We start from the raw sequence: 17,345 nt of genomic DNA on the forward strand, positions 1-17,345 counted from the left end.
AAACGACAGAAGGCATGAAACTACCCAGCCAAGCAGAAATTAGGACACTAGGGGAACAATACGACTATAAATACGTGGGAATTCTGGAAGCGGACACCATCAGAGCAACAGAATTAAAGAGAACATTGGAAAGGAATACATCAGGCGCACAAGAAAACCCCTGGAAACGAAACTATATAGCAGGCACCTAATAAAAGGTATAAGACATTGTCAGTATCACTAGTAAGCTACTCTGGACCGTTTATAGGGTGGACAAAAGAAGAACTGAGACAACTCGACCAGAAAACCAGGAAACTCATGACCATGCATAATGCACTACATCCAAAGGACGATACTGACAGACTCCACGTAAAAAGAAAAGACGGCGGGAGAGGACTTATCTGTATAGAAGACTGTGTGAAGGACACTAAAAAAGAACTAGAAAAATACATAATGTAAAACACTGAAAGGATAATTATGGCAGCGAGAGACACTGAAAAAAAGTTTTGTATTTTATTTTTTCTTGCTTGATGAGATCGATTAAAATTGAATACATACATACAGATTAATAAAAAAAGATGATTTGCTATCATTGGCTGAACACTATCAACAACGATTTTTTATTCTTTATTTTTAGATATCTTTCTATATTTCTACCTAGAATATATATATATATATATATATATATATATAATAAATTTCACAGCCAAACAACGTCGCAGCTCACAAGAGCCATGGTATTCATCGAACCGGAAGTCCAAGGCTCGAGTTTTGCCCTTATTTGGGCTCATCACTTAGACACATCCGAACTCAGGATTTGAAACCCGAGCCTCTTGCATGCGAGGCAAGTACTATACCAACTGAGCAAACGCCCCGCATTTGCGCAGTTGGTAGAGTAACGGGTTCGAATCCTGCTTTCGGGTGTGTCTAACTGATGAGGCAAAATGAGGGCGAACCTCGAGTCTTGGACTTCCGGTTCGTTGACTGCCATGACTCTTGTGGGCTGCGACTTTGTTTGGCTGTGGAATTTATTATATACAGTCTCTCACATTCTGAAAATCCTACTATAAGTTGCTCGCTTGATTAGCATTGCTGGATGGCATCGTCCTTTCGAGTTAAAACTCCTACTTGTGAGACATCGGCTTGGGGTTATTAACTGGTTGGATGACCGCGTCCCTTGTCGAGACGAAATAGGTTTATTTCACAGTCGGATTTCTGCGCGGTTTGCTTGATCTGTGTTGGTTAATAGGAATTCTCGTGTGCGGGGCGTTTGCTTAGTAGGTACAGTACTTGCCTCGCATGCAAGAGGCTCGGGTTTCGAATGGTGAGGGGTTTTTTGTTTTGTTTTTTTACACAGTGTTCACCACTTATCAAGGCCCGGAAGCCACTCAGGGATAAGGGTTATTGAAAGTACATTACGTTAGTATGGAGATTTGATGAAGTGTTTACTTAAGGGATCGGTTCATTAGGAATTTGTTTACGTTGGACTTGAAGACATCCAAGTTGTAGTCAGGAGGGAAGCAGTGAGACGGAACAGAGTTCCACAGGCGTGCAGTTCTAAGAAAGAAGCTTTGTTCATGGAATCCACGTTTTCATTTAGGCACAGATAAAGTGTGGGGGAAATTTTTCACAGTGGATTCAGCTAGACGGGTGTTTTTCGTGAAAGATTGGCGAGGGGGGGACCAGAGATTTGAGTTCAGACAAGCACCTGCCATGGAAATAACGATAAAACAAGGATAATCTCGCAACGTCTCTTCTGTGGGAGAAAGGTTGCAGGGTAGAGAAAAGGACATCCTCCACTAAGGCACGAAGTCTATCTTGTACTCTGTCAAGGCAGAATAGGCTGTTTTAGCAGCTCCTGGCGAGATATGATAGCAGTATTCCATCCTTGGACGTACTTGGGTTGAGTTCGGATGTGTCTAAATGATGAGCCCAAATGAGGGCGAAACTCTAGTCTTGAACTTCCGGTTCGTAGAGTGACATTGCTCTTGTGGGCTGCGACGTTGTTTGGCTGTGGAATTTATTATATATATATATTTATATATATTATATATATATATTATAAAAAAAATTCAAATATTTTTTTGTAGACGCCCAACCAGTAAACCCCTTAAACATCATGATAGTAGCATGGACTCCTCTTGGAAAAATACCAATGAGGGTGACTTCCCATGAGTCTGCTTACAAGTTGAAACATTGGAGGCCGCCATTTTCTTTTTGCCAATTCAGAAAAAAAGAAGCTCTCACTCTACGCGAGCTTTACATGTTTAAAAAGATTTTGAAAGCGAGTTAATAATACTTAATCATTATGGGTCGCTCTAAAGACATACCGTTGCTTGAGAAGCAGCGCATCGTTGATTTGCGGGCAGAAGAAAAGACGCACATGGAAATCGCAATCAAGGTAGGATGTTCAAGATCGGTCGTGACCAAAGTGCCCCGGAAAGGTGCTGCGGGTGTTTCCAACAGCAATCGCAAGAAATGCGGACGAAAGAAAGGCACCACCGAAAGACAAGAGCGGGCACTGGACAAGATGGCAAATCAACAAGTCAGATCACTGAAGCGTGGAAACAAGCTTCTGGTGCTGACGTTTCGAGAAGCACTACCTACCGAAGGCTCCGGCAACTGGGATACCGAAATCGTATAGCTGCCACTAAAACGCTCCTTAACAAGAAGCAGATGTTGAAGAGGCTGCGATAGGCAACTGCTCACTAAACCTGGACTGCAGACGAATGGCGGTGTGTGATCTTTTCAGATGAGTCTCGATTGTGTATGTCCTTCGACGACCAAGAGCCACGTGTTTGGCGAAGAACCACGGAAGGGTATAACCAAGAATGCGTTAAGAAGTCTGTGAAGTTCCCGCAGTCTTGCATGGTTTAAGGCTGTATAAGTGCTAAAGGTGTTGGTAATTTATGTTTCATCAAAGGAACTGTAAACGCAAAAGTGTACCAATATATACTGGAAGCTAATTTACTGCCAGTGTTGGATAACCAGTTTGACAGGGAGGCTACAAACATCAGTTTTAAACATGACTTGGCACCGGCACACTCTGCCAAGACCACGTCTTCCTGGCTGCGAGAACGATCAATCCCTGTTCATGAATGACCAGCAAACTCGCCAAATTTGAACGTTATTGAATCCTTGTGGGACCAGGTGAAGAGGAAGCTCCGAAAAGAAAAACCTACTACCATGAAGATTGCAATCCAGAGCACATGGGATTCAATCTCTACACATGATTGCGAGAAGCTTGTTGATTCCATGCCCTGGCGAATTGATTCTGTTATCAAGGCAAAAGCTGCTGCTACTAAATATTGATGAATTTTATTTGTATTTGTGTTAATAAAAAAACTATTTTGTTTACTTACCTACATTGTTCTAATATTTTGAAATACGAAATATTCAAAAACTGACATTGCAATTGATAGGTACAAAAATTATGTCGTAAAATAACTATTTCAGTTAGTTTAGCATGATAGGGGTATTTTAGCACCAATTACACCTCACAGACCGTCCACAATAAGAATTTTAGCGCCAAAAAACATGATTTTTTTTTTTACCAGCCCGAATACAATCTCTCACATTCTGAAAATCATATAGATAGATACGTGAAATTGTCAGTGTGTGTATGTATCTCTGCGTGTATAAATTTCTCTACCAAATCACCCTGTCAATTTTTAGTCTACGCACTCAAGATTTGACATAAGAGGTATAAGGATTAAGGAAAACAATTTTAATCGGTTTTCGGAGAGTTATATCGCGTCAAAGGGTCAAAGTTCAGCGATTTGACATTTGAAAACTCTACCAAACTCCTCGGCTAATGTTGAGTTTAAACACTTGAAATTTAGATGTAGAATACGTGGACATAGATCAGCCTTTATAATTCAGCTATATAGGTCAAAACAGTAAATATTAAGGGGTCAATATTTGGTCGAAATTTTTTTTTTATAAAATTGACCTCTGCGGTCCCTTCGAAATTCTTTAGCTAAAAGTATATTCAGACAGAGCGCAAGCTTTTTAACCTGTTTTTAAGCGAAAATCGAGCTGTCAAAGTTAAAAAAAATTACTTTTGCAATCTCTAGCAAACTATTTAGACAATGTTGTGTCTTAACATTTGAAATTGTGCAAAAAAGGTATTTAGACACGCAGCAGGTTTTTTAATCAGAATAATTTGGCTGCCAACGGTTCGATTTTGAAAGAGTTGACCTTTGCAGACTCTGACAAACTCCTCCGCCAATTTTGCGTCTAAACTTTTGAAATGTTAGATTAAGGTTTTCTGGATATAAGTAAAACTATTTAATATATATATATATATATATATATATATATATATATATATATATATATACATATATGTATGTATGCACATAAAGGCATAAATTGTACATAGGGCACGAGCGAAGCCGAGCTGAACTGCCTATATATCAATAAAAGTGTATTTTTCTATGCGTGGGTCGGCGTGTGCCATAGTGTGTACATTTCCCTACCAAACTACTCCGTAAATTTTAAGGCTACAGACACGAGATTTGATATAAATGGTAGTGAGATAAGGGAGAATCTTCTAAATCGGTTTTCTGCTAGAAATCTTTCTGTCAAGGGGTTAAAGTTTAAACATTTGGCTTTTGGACATCTATCAGATTCCTCCGCTTATTTTGGGTCTAAACACTTGAAATTTTAGGTGTAGCTTACTTGAACAGGGATAAACTTTTTAACGAGATTCGTGTCCAAAACAATAAATGTTAAGCGGTCAAAATTAAGGTAAACTCTTTAAGTTTCTCCTAAATTACTCATAAATTTTTCGTCTAAACAATTGAAATAATACATAAAGTGTATAAAGACATATGCTAAGTTCGTTATTCGTTTCTGGCTGAGAATCTTGCTTTGAAGGGGCCAAAGCTCAAAAGATCTGACCTTTGCGGTCTTTAGGAAACTATTCAGTCACTTTTGGATCTAAATATTTTAAATTTTACAAGAAGAGTATTCAGACATGCTGCATGCGTATTAAGCAGTTGTGGGAGAAAATTTAGCTGTCAAGGCGTCAAACCTGATAAAGTTGAGCTTTGCTGCCTCAATCACACTCCTCTGCCTATTTTGGATCCAAATACTTGGAATTTCAGATGTAGGTTACCGGGACATGAGTCAAACCTTTTAATAAATATATACACATGGACATTAAGCAAAATCGGACAGAACTGCTAGAATATATATATACATATATATATACATATATATAGTTATATATATATATATATATATAGTAATTTATAAAATATATATGGCGATTAAGCTACACCGAACATTCGGCGTTTCATCCACTCAAGGATTCGTCAGGCTTATGCGCGAATTCTGTGGCTGTTTCTCGTTTTTATAGGGTCCTCTTCTGTTGAGGATTTTAGTTAGCCAATCAGCTTTCTAGTATCCACCGCGCCCCTTCCTATCAGCCAATGGACATGCATTTTATCAAACAAAGGATCTGTTTTAGAACTAGGTTAGTGGTTTAAGGCAGATCTTTTCCTCCATTTTTTATATATATAAATATGCATATATATATATATATATTATATATAAACATACATATATCTTTTTTATATAAATATACATATATATATATGTGTGTGTGTGTATGTGGGTGTGTGTGTGTCTGTGTGTGTGTGATAGAACTAAAATCTCTGTCTTTGAAAAGAAAATATCACTTTCTGTTTGCTTATTTATCTCAGGTTTTCTAACGTTTGAACAATTTCATTAAATTTATGTCAATTTAATTAAAAAATAGGTTTATATAAAACATTTTTGCAACAATCTTGTCGTAGATAGGTTTCGAATACTTACTTGTAGTTTTGTGATACAAAGATTGCAACCTTTATTTTAATCAAACTTGAAACAGAGTTGATATTATATTTAGTTCGTCGGTGTCATATGTAGTTTGTTGAACTCGAAATCTTTATATAGAACTCGAGACTCTGCACGAAACTTCACAATGTGACCCTTCATTTAATCCAATGTATACCTTGTGTGTTTTATCAGCATTAATGTGATAGACGTCATGAATAATTTGCAATTTTGTCTTGCTCGTACTCAGAACAAAAAAAAAACGTTTCGGCGAATTAAATTGCAAATTTTGAGAAAGCATAGGCGAAAAAGGTAGGGGTTTCATCTACCAAGACGTGTGGCATATGGCACTAAAAATAGGAAAAGTAGATCGAACTATCCAATTTTATATAAATATCACTTCTCGCCACAAAAATTCAGAAACACATTGTCGATTACACACTTTGTTCTGTTGTTTTCTTATTCGTTACCCGTCTTTTTAGCTTCTTTTCTCCAGAGCTCGAAGTCCAATTGCAATACTTGCTACATTGCTACATTACATACGTACTTGCCATATAGAGTTAGTATGATAATTTCATGTAGTTTCGTAGCAACAGATGATTGAACTTACGATCAACATGCACATTTCATAAAAAATCTATTGATAATGGCAAGAAAAGCGATATATTCTAGATCATAATTGTCATCGGACTTGAGCTGTTCACGGCTTAGTTTATCAGCAAAAAATAACATATTTGGAATCTGTTTTTACTCCTAACGCATAAAATTAAAAAAAAAATGAATAAATACAAAAAAGCAATCTTTACCTTTTCTTTTAACATACAAGGGATAATAATTTCTGGATCGCATGATTTCCCTGGAGATCCATCTGATAATTAATTTCTAACGCTATCATTTTGCGTGAGGGGGGGGGAGTAAAAGAAAACTTAAAGTCACGCGTTTTGCTCGTAAGTAAACATCTACATGAAAACTGCATTCATAATTCAATGTCTTCAGCCATTCTTAACAAAAACAAACAAAAGGAATCAAAGAACAATCACGTGTCGATGTATTCTTATATATATGGAATCTTAAGGAGATGTTCATCATACCAGTTTTCATTGGTGCTACAGGGCTTATGAAGAAGAACCTGAAGTCCTACCTAACTAATATTCCTAGTGAACCAAGTGCAAAAGAGATGCACACAATTGCACTTAAGGGAACAGCGAGGATACTAAAAAAGCTCTCGGTTGGTTTCAATAAAAACCATGACAATGTTGGCAGCTGGTTTGGCTGCCCCATACCCAGCATTACAATCTTCAAAGGAAGAACATTAAAAAAAAAATACTGCACAAAGAAATAACCGTTATCTTCAAATTCCATTCCATGTTTCGTTTATATAAAATTATTATTATCAATATCATTATTATTATTATTATTAATAGTAGTAGTAGTAGTATTAGTAGTAGTTCGTATACGTCTCAACATCTGTATTTGTATGGATGTATTACTTCTTTGAACCTCAAGACAATTCCTTGAACCTTATGAATTAAAGCTGTACCATAACAATTTCGCCGTTCCTAAAAAGTCAGCTTTTTAGAAAACTACGAAAGAAAGGATCTCTTCAATCTGATTGCTGCATTTGTGATGATGGTTCGTTAGGGGCCAAGCCTTTCGATTACTATGGGGATTACCTAGACTTATTTATGTTTTCTAGTCTAACTATTTCTTGTTCAGATCTTGATATGTATTCATTTCTCATGTTATTTCTATTATTGGTATCAAAATGGGCAAGCCATATCAAAAATGGAGCAAGTTTTCTTGATTTTGTTTAGAAAAATATAACAGGTTTTTAATTTCAAAGACATTAACAATTTACATGCTCATATCCCAAAGAAATCTGAAATTGTCGTTTTTCTGTATCACGTCTGGTTCATGCTAAAACTCCTTTTCATAATGGTCTGATTCATAGAATTATCATATATTATCTTTATGTATTGCATGGTATTCATTCGTGCAACTGCTATTAGGGAGTCAGTTTCTCGATGTAGATATCCTTTTCGTAGCCATATGCAAGTTTTGTTCGTCACACCTATTCTCATATTAAGGAATCGTCCGTGTAACTTTTGCTCTTCCCATTGTTTTTTTTTTATTTTATCCCTTGCCTCTCTGTTTTCAGTCTCCATTATTTTTATAGTCTCTTACACCTGTGATTAGACTTTTAGTGACCATCTTTATGTATTTTTAGAAATATTGTTTGTGTCATCCACACCGGTTTCTATACTTACAAATCATTATCTTCCATCTTTCCCTTTTCACGTAGAATTTGTTAGAATCATTCTTTAGTGTGTAATTCATTGTAATTAGTCATAGGTTTCCTGGTCCTTTCATCAAGATGCTTCCGTTCTACTTGATTCAAACCGATGAACTGTCTAGGATATCATTTTAGAGGTTGCAGCTCATGTGTTTAAAGCTTTAATGTAACCGTGTCGTTAGAGTTCAACCGTTTAGCCCCTCACGTAGCCTGATATCGTCAGAGAAACTAAGAAATAAGGAAGAAAAAAATTTTAGTGGGGGGGGGTGAATACGAAATTTCCGACAGTGTTTCAAAATATCACTCATGCATCGAACATGTTTCTCGATACGCTCTTTGAACGCATTTTTAACTCATCGGTTGTCTTTCCTCGTTTTCGACAACGTGGCGCACTTTGTCTCTCGTCGCATTTAAGTCAAAACACGCCCGATCCTCCTCTTTACGTGCTGTCCGTTTTCTGTATTGTTTCTCTACATCTTTTCGTGACGGAAGCGCATGCACATTTGCCTAATTTACATATATACTAAGACGGTAGCTACTGCTAATATTTTTCTTGGTCAACTATCATGTGCTGCTTCTGATTTTCTTACTCGCCTCTATAAACGGCCTGTTAACTTAAGAGGGGAATGCTCCGTTACAAGATTTTGTTCTTACACTATAATTTAGTTTCTGTGTATTTTCTAGTTCTCCTGTTTTTTTTATTTTTGTTGATTTAATTTTGTCTGCTTCCCAAAGAGTTGTATGTTATGTTCGCCTTGTGTGATCATATTCTTCGCCTTCTTTAACGGTGCTCACTTTTCCATTTGGAATTTCATGCACTGACTGAAGCTTCTTGTTTATTACATTACAGTTCTTAGTTCATTTTTGTTTTCTATACCTTAAGTAGTTCATCCTTCTTCTGTACTAGTAACTTAGTAAACGGCTTGATAATTTTTAGCATATTGTGAACAGGAATCACGGCTCTGATAAACATTAGTAGTGACATGGATTTCCTTGAAAAATAGCATATTAATAGTTGTATCTCAGTTATGTATTGTCCACCAACCTTTAGTTTAAATCTCATTGCTGTATCAGTCGTATGGTAATACTATTTTATGTTTGTCAATCCCCAAGTATCCTATTAGCCCTGCTGAAGGAATAGGGTCGTATACTATCTTGCATTCAAATTATGCTAAGGTTATGTTATTTTTTTTCTTTTTTAACTTCTTGATGATTTTTTCATCATGGTATAATAGTTGCCGGAAGCGTTTCAGTGCCTTATTTTAGCCGTGTTGTTTTACCTTGAGTCATCCACTCTAGCACTTCTACTTCAAGTTTTGAATTAGCCTTTCATGTAATGCAGTGAATGGTTGGATTCGTGTGTATGTATTTGATCGTTCCCTGGTAATCTCATTTTTTGTTGTTTTTACAAGTTTTCGTAGAGTTAGCTTGGATGTTTCCTTCCAGATGTTGTTTTCTGTCCATTCAGCGATTTGTTTTACGTTTTTTTCACGGTTTTCAGGCATTTGCAATTTCTGGTGTGCCTTAGTATTTCTTCCCATATTTTGTTCCAGTATTGTTTCTACCAGGTCTGGGGGTTCTGTTTTTGTTTCTCTCTCCGTTTACATATTCATTGTTTGTGAAAGATTCGGTTTCGCTTGTACTGTTCTGACTTGTATCTGTCATCTTAATATTCCTTATTTTGCTCGAACTGTTATTCTTTCCTGTTCATCTTTTAGCTTCTCCCTGTGAAATATATTGTTACGTTTTCGTCCTTTCTCCCTTTCTTTCTTCCTGTTTGTAACTTTGGGTTATTTTTTAAGAGTTTCTTAATCTGGATTTCCAGCTTGAGTCCCTATCTAAGATTATTGGCACATTTTATTTTTTTTCATTCAAAGAAGGATTTTTCTCATTATAAACCATCCTATGAGTATGATTACTATTTCTAATTTATTTCAGTTTCATCAGACGAAAAGTTTGAGAGTTTATCGGTTTAAAATTCACGCACTAACAGACTAACAGACAGACAAATCCGGTTTTTTTTTCATATAAATAAGATGTTTGCCAGTTTCTTTTTTATTAGTTTATTTAATTTCTGTTGCAGTTTTTTGATGCATTGCGACATTAGTATCCCTTGAATTATTATTATTATTATTATTATTATTATTATTATTATTATTATTATTATTATTACTATACTTTCGTATCATTAATAATAATAATAATAATAATAATAATAATAATAATAATAATAATAATAATCACACGCTTTTAATATGCCGCGTTACTAGAAATTTCCTGACTGAAAATTCCAAACGTATCTAAGCATGAGTCCAAATTTTACACGTACGGGTTGTCTTAAGGCGTGTATTCTTCTAATTAAATAACCTGAACTCATTCCAATTAAACATCGTGATCCAACTACAATTGGGAATCGAAAGCGGGAGAGTTACCTTATTTAGTAATATTTAATCATCACATTCTCTCCACACAATAATCGATAGAAGTGATCATCAGTTTCTTCTTCAAAGACCTCAATTACCGTCAGTATTATTTCCCTTTCCTATGTATTATATAATGAAGGTAAAGAGTGTGTAAAAATGTGTTTAATGTTGGAAGTATTAATAATGAAACCGAAGTATTTCTTGTTTTCAATGGAGAAAGACGTGTTCCCATGCTGTCCCCTATATAAAGATAGCAAGGGTCATGTTTCCAGGCTTAGTGCGCCAGACTATCTATCCATTTACTCTTCTTTCTATCTATTTACTGATCTAGTTTTCTGTTTAACCCATACTAAAATTGCCTTGGTTGTTCTTATAAATTAAAGCTATAAATGTTAAATATTAGTGTGCAAGTAATTTTGTATCAGCAGACAAGCAACATCCAAGGTAAACAACGATAACGATGATGCGAGTATCTAAAGCTGTATAAACGTCCGGAAAGTTAAAGCTAGTTTCCCTACTTCAGAGTCAAGTGTATTCGTCCATGTATCTGAGTGTAACCGCAACATAACTTGTGATCAGAAACTGTCCAGAATTAAGAATTTAAATATAACTCTATAAGGAAATATTAATAAAATCAATCACATCCCCAATTGGAAGTAAATGGTTATCGCTGTCGATTCTATCGATTTCGCGTTGCCTATCAATGTGATCAAATTACAAAAAAATTTTTTGAATATATTTGGCAGCGTTTTAGTTTAGTTTTTTCACAAAAAGAGTGCTGCACAAAAACACTACAACCTTAAACGAACGGTGATTATTTTTTTAGTTTGATAAACATGTTGCTCCAAAAATATGAATTCACTTTTTACTTCGGGTCTGGAGCTCTTTTAAAATATACATTTGATTTATTCCGTTCGGAATTTTATAAACCAGCAAACAAATGTTCTGCTTTCGAAATATAAGTTTTGAATTTATTGCTAACCAGCAATATTTATAGCATACCATTGTATATCATTTTGTTTAGTACGTTTCAGCTGAGGATAATAACCATCAATTGAAATTCCATGGAATAGGGACATTTTTTTTAATTTGAAATTTTCCATTCGTTGTCGAGAAATAATTTTTTTTTATATTTTAATTTACAGAATTTAAATCCAACTTCCATATATATAAATATATATATATATGTGTGTGTGTGTATGTGTGTGTATGTGTGTGTGTGTGTTGAGATTTGGTTCGTTAGAAGCGCTGGTTGAGTGTGAATTAAATAAGATACGTATTAGATACGTTTGAAGCTAAACCCAAAGGAGTGTTACAAAATAAATGGATGTTTATTTTGTTAGAAATTTATGTTAACGTCCATAAATATATTCCGACAAGAACCGTAATCTTCAGTATGTGTGTGTGTGTGTTTTTTTTTTTTTTTTTTTTTTTGCTATGTTGTTTGAGCCAAAAATTAGGTGTTTGTTGTTTCTACGGTAGCTTTTGAAGTCTCGGACGGTCAATTCTTTGATCCAACAACGACATGGCAAAAAACAAAAAACAAAAAAAAAAACACCGACATACTGAAGATGACGGTTTCCCTTGAAGTATATTTATGGACTTTAACATAAATTTCTAACAATATAAACATCCGTTTATTTTGTAACAATGCGTTGGGTCTGGTTTCAAGCGTATATAATACGTATCTTATAATATATATATATATATATATATATATATATATATATACATATATATATAGAGAGAGAGAAGGAGAGAGAGACAGAAAGAGAGAGAGAGAAAGAAAGAGATATAGTGAAAGAGAAAAAGAGAGAAAGGGAGAGATATGTGGATGAGAGAGAAAAAGAGTAAACAAATATGTCGATGGTCTTTAAATTAAATGTCTCTTCATGATTTTACTTTTGATTTTTCCAATTTAATTTAAGAATACCAGAAGTAATTAAGGTATTCGATTTAAATGAAACCCATAAAACGCCATTGACTTTGACTTTTAAAAAACAAATTATTCCTGTCCTTTTTTCATTGCAACGTTTTCGCTTTCGGCTTCCAAGAATTAACTATGTGCATTTCTTTGACTCGTTGAATCATGCCAAAATGATGATCACTTTGTAAAGAGATTTGATTAAAAAAAAAACGAACGAATTCATTAGAGCAGCGGAAAAAGCCATTTTATTGATTTGACTTTGTCTGACTACAGATTTTCTGAGCATTTAGAATTAATTGCGATGCATTTTATTAACCTTTTTTTTTGCGTTTTCACCCCAAATAAGGCGCTGTACTACTTTGATGTAGGAAGCTACTATGTGGGTCACAATTTGCAGGAATAATATGTAGGGAGTTGAGGAGCAAGATGGTTGTTTACATCGCACTGATTCAAATGATAAAATACTCAATTTCTGGAGGGATGATGACCTTGTAAAAGTACCCCATTGATTACTGTACACACAATAACCCTTATCCCCGAGTGGCTTCTGGGCCTTGATAAGTGGTGACCTCCATGTAAAAAAAGTACAGGATATTCTCAGCCGTAAGTAACTTTCAGGCACGGTAGCGAGACCCCACCTTCTTTGCAGCGACCTTGGCAATGCCCTCGATGTAAAGGTTACAATCAATGTTCCTGTGAATATAAAGCCGAAGTTTTTGATCGAAGTACGTGCAGATAATGTAATATTAGCCATGACTATTATTGGTAGAGAAGGTTTCTTGTAATTAATAAAGGGAAGACGCTTAGTCTTGACAGCATTAAATATGGTCACACATGCTTGTCGCCATTCTACTACATACCGGAGCTCTCTTTCCACAGTTTCTGCAATGGTCATGAATATGTTTTCATTCGTTTTCTCCCTTAGTCTGTTATCTAGCGTCGTGTTGTCAGCGAATTTACCTATCTCACACCTTTTTTTATAACAATCGCATAATTAAACCAGTATATATTATATTTAATAGAACATACAAACACACATATATGGAAAAATCTTGCTCCCTACGTCAGTGCCCTTGCCTATATATGGATGTATCTACCTATACTTATACTAAAGTTTAGAAAATTAGTTTCACTATGTAATTTCTCGGAGAAAATACATGCTAAAATATTAATTAATATTGTCATTTATTTAAGTTAATATATTTTTTAATAACAATCATTAAAAATAGTTTCGAAAGTTGAAAGAGGCGCAGAATAAACACACACACACACATTAAATATTAAACAAATACAAGCTGATATGTACTGTAGACATTAATGATTCTATAAAATCAACCCGACACTTAGAAAAAAGAGAAAAGTTTGATATATTACATAATATACGTAAACATATTACCATATATACTAGTATGGGTGCCCGTTGTTGCCAGCGTGTTTGAAAGTGTGTGTAAAGTAAAAAAAAATGTGGTAGTAGGAAGGCAGGCTCGAAACCATACCGCCATGAAGGAAAAGAACGTGAAAAAACGTGACATTTGCTGTTACGCCAAACCGGAAGTGACAAAGGTTGTAAGGCTCGCTAATTGAAAAGAGGGGATGGGTTTCGAAAATATCGGCGAAAAAGGGGACGACTCCAGGTAGAAAACGTCCCAGTCGAGGGTGAAGAAATTAATGTTTTAAGCCAATTTTTCGGTATTTGTCGTCTCAAGGGTCGAACTTCAAGACAATACTGGTCTTGTGAAAATCCGTCGCCTCTGTCAGAAGTTTTAAGCAGGCATGCGAACATACATTCATACATTTATATATTGGTAGCTCAAATTTTGGACCGAAACCGATTAAAAAGCTTGTCCTATCACTGAATACACTTTATGTATGATTTCAAATGTTTAGACCAGAAATTGTCTGAGTAATTTGGTAGAGACCGCTGAGGTCAATATTTTTAAATTTGATCCCTATTATGACTCCCTAACATTTATTGTTTTGGGCTCAACTCAAGTTATTAATTTAGATCCTTGTCCAAGGAAGCTCTACCTAAAATTGCAAGCGTTTATACCCGAAATTCGCGGAGGAGTTTGGTAGAGTTCTCAAACGTAAAATTCTAAAACGTCAACCAATTACCAGCTGAATTTCTTGCTGAAAACGGATCACAAAGATATTTTCCAAATCTACATACGCTGTATATCAAATTTCGAGTCTGTAGACTTAAAATTGAAAGAGTTATCGCGTAGGGAAATGTACACAGACACACGCATACACGGACACTTCCACCTTCATATATATATATATATATATATATATATATATATATATATATATATATATATATATATATATATACTACCATTTGGTGCCCGGCGTTTCCCGGGTGTTTAAAGGTGTATGATGAGCACAAAAAAAACAGTCATTTTTTTTGTAAATTTGACCCCTATTATGGCCCCTTAAAATTTATTGCTTTGGGCTCAACTTCAATTATTAACTTTTATCCATGTCCAAAGAACCTATATCTAAAATTTCAAGTGTGTAGACTCAAAATTGTCGGAGGAGTTTGGTAGATTTCTCAAAGGTCAAATCGTTGATCTTTGACCCCTTAGTTGCCAAATTTCTGGCCAAAAATCAATCACCTCGATTTTCCCAAATGTCAGTACCATGTATATCGAATTTCGAGTCTGTAGACTGAAAATTGACAGAGTTATAACGTAGGGAAATGTACATGTACACAGACACACACACAGACACGCTCACTTATATATATATATATATATATATATATATATATAGAGAGAGAGAGAGAGAGAGAGATGAGAGAGAAAAAATTAAAACTGAAATTTAAATTTACAATCAAATATATTGTTCGACCGAATATTCCAAAAAACAATTTACAATAAGCTCTACCTTCTATTCTGTATTGAACGTTTTTATTTGGTTGGGATAAAATTATCTATATATTAATACAGGTATTTATATTAGATTGAAGTTTAGCATTCCGTATATCAGGTAAACGCAGTCTCCTTATTATTACATATATATAAACTCACACACACACACACGCACACACACACACACACATATATATATATATATATATTTAGACAAATATTATTGAATAGCAAACAGTTATTCTGTTTTACAATTTTCCTTTTTATCTCACAATCCTAAAGAAGTTATTAATAATGTGTGCAACTAAAGTTCCATTTCATGATCATCTGGGAAATATATACACACAGGTTGATGGCGTAGATATGGGTTCCGTATTGAGACCAGCATTTAGTAACTTTAATATGACTTATCTAGAAAACAAAGTATTTAATTTATAGAGAAGCCTTCTTTTTATGTTCGATAGGCTGATGATATATTAATTCTTGTCAATAACACACGGGAAATAGAATATTTAATGGGTATATTTCAGAATAAGTCCGTTCTTAACTTCACATACTAACTAAGTACTAATAATAAAATCTCGTTTTCAGACGTTCTCTCAGCGATGAATCTATCACCTCAATTTTTAAACAAGGCCGATAACCATTAGTCGCGTGGTCTTGTGTAATGGATGATTACGTAAATGTAGGATTGACATGAAATTCTTAAAGATAAACAAAAATGATCGAAAAATGGGCTGAAATGACTTAAATAAATAAAAAGTAAATGAGTTCGAATGACTTTAATGAACTTAAGGATGAATTAAATGACCTTCAGAATGACTTGAATGCTTAAAAATAACTGAGATCTGTCAAAAACAACTTAAATAATCTGGAGAATGACTTGATTCGCTTTAAGACTGACTGGTTGTAAAGTAGGTGATCATTTTACATCAAATTAATACAGAAAAGTGATCACCCACTTTATATTACAATAAGAAAAGCATGTAGTAAGAACAGCCACTACACTTTGCAATTTTTAATGTGACGAGTGAAAGGGGAATGGGGAGTAGGGGGCCTGGATATTGACAATTGGTATGAAGGGTTGCCCCTACATTGCCCAAGGTCTTATATTTGAGGCTGCCCCCACATATGGTCTTTGCTTGCAGTATCTGCCGGAACAGGTACTACACTTTGATATTGGCCAAGAAAAGGGTATTTATTTGCTACTCCTACCTAGCAAATTAGGCACAAGGCCGATTTTAAATGTGAAGAGTGAAGCGGAAATAGGGACCAATTCCACGGGCGTAGGGGAGCTGGATAGTGATAATTGGTATGAAGGGTTGCCCCTACATTGCTCAAGGTCTTATATGTGAGGCTGACCTTACATATGGTATTTGCTTGCAGTATCTGCCGATCAGACACTATACTTTGATTTTGGCCAAAAGGCTAAGAAAAGCTGTTTTTATTTGCTCCCCCACCGAGCAAATTAGGCACAAGGCCGATTTTTAATGTGAGGAGTGAAGCGGAAATGGGGACCAACTCCACGGGGAGTAGGGGAGTTGGATAGTGACAATTGGTATGAAGGTTGCCCTTACATTGACCAAGGTCTTATGTGTGAGGCTGCACCCACATATGACCTTTGCTTGCAGTATCTGCCGGACCAGATGTTACACTTTGATATTGGTCCGATGGCCAAGAAAAGCTCAAAGGCCAAGAATAGCTTAAAAAGCTAAGAACATCATCTATTAACAACAGACCTTTGATCTAAACCAAAAAGGCCAAGCACAAAAGCGTTACGGACAGACCGACCGGCCGACCGACCGACCGACCGACCCACAGAGTGATTATAGAGTCGCTTGCACGCGACTAAGACCTACATCCGTTAATTCCTGAATTTTAAATTTAAAAAGCGAATGCCAATTCCATTATAAAACGAATATAAGGAATCTTATACATCGTGCACTGGTGATTTCCTCAAACATAAAAATATTATTGGATGAATTAAAAAATATGAAACAAGTGTTCGTAAATAATCAATTCCCTAA

The 17,345-nt window shown here is 35.3% G+C and overlaps 1 protein-coding gene across 1 annotated transcript in view; it reads left to right on the forward strand.

Annotated features, from left to right (window-relative positions):
* The first annotated feature begins 2,287 nt into the window (after nt 1-2,287).
* The window catches only part of LOC145247237 (uncharacterized), a 319,763-nt gene continuing 304,705 nt past the window's right edge, over nt 2,288-17,345 (forward strand). The window contains exon 1 of the mRNA XM_080108861.1: nt 2,288-2,540. Coding sequence (XP_079964987.1) covers nt 2,288-2,540 — 253 coding nt within the window. The remainder of the gene's footprint in view (nt 2,541-17,345) is intronic.

This window comes from Euprymna scolopes, chromosome 25 (assembly GCF_053919585.1).
Source record: "Euprymna scolopes isolate OS-2025 chromosome 25, ASM5391958v1, whole genome shotgun sequence".
In the NCBI taxonomy this organism is placed as follows: Eukaryota; Metazoa; Mollusca; class Cephalopoda; order Sepiida; family Sepiolidae; genus Euprymna; species Euprymna scolopes.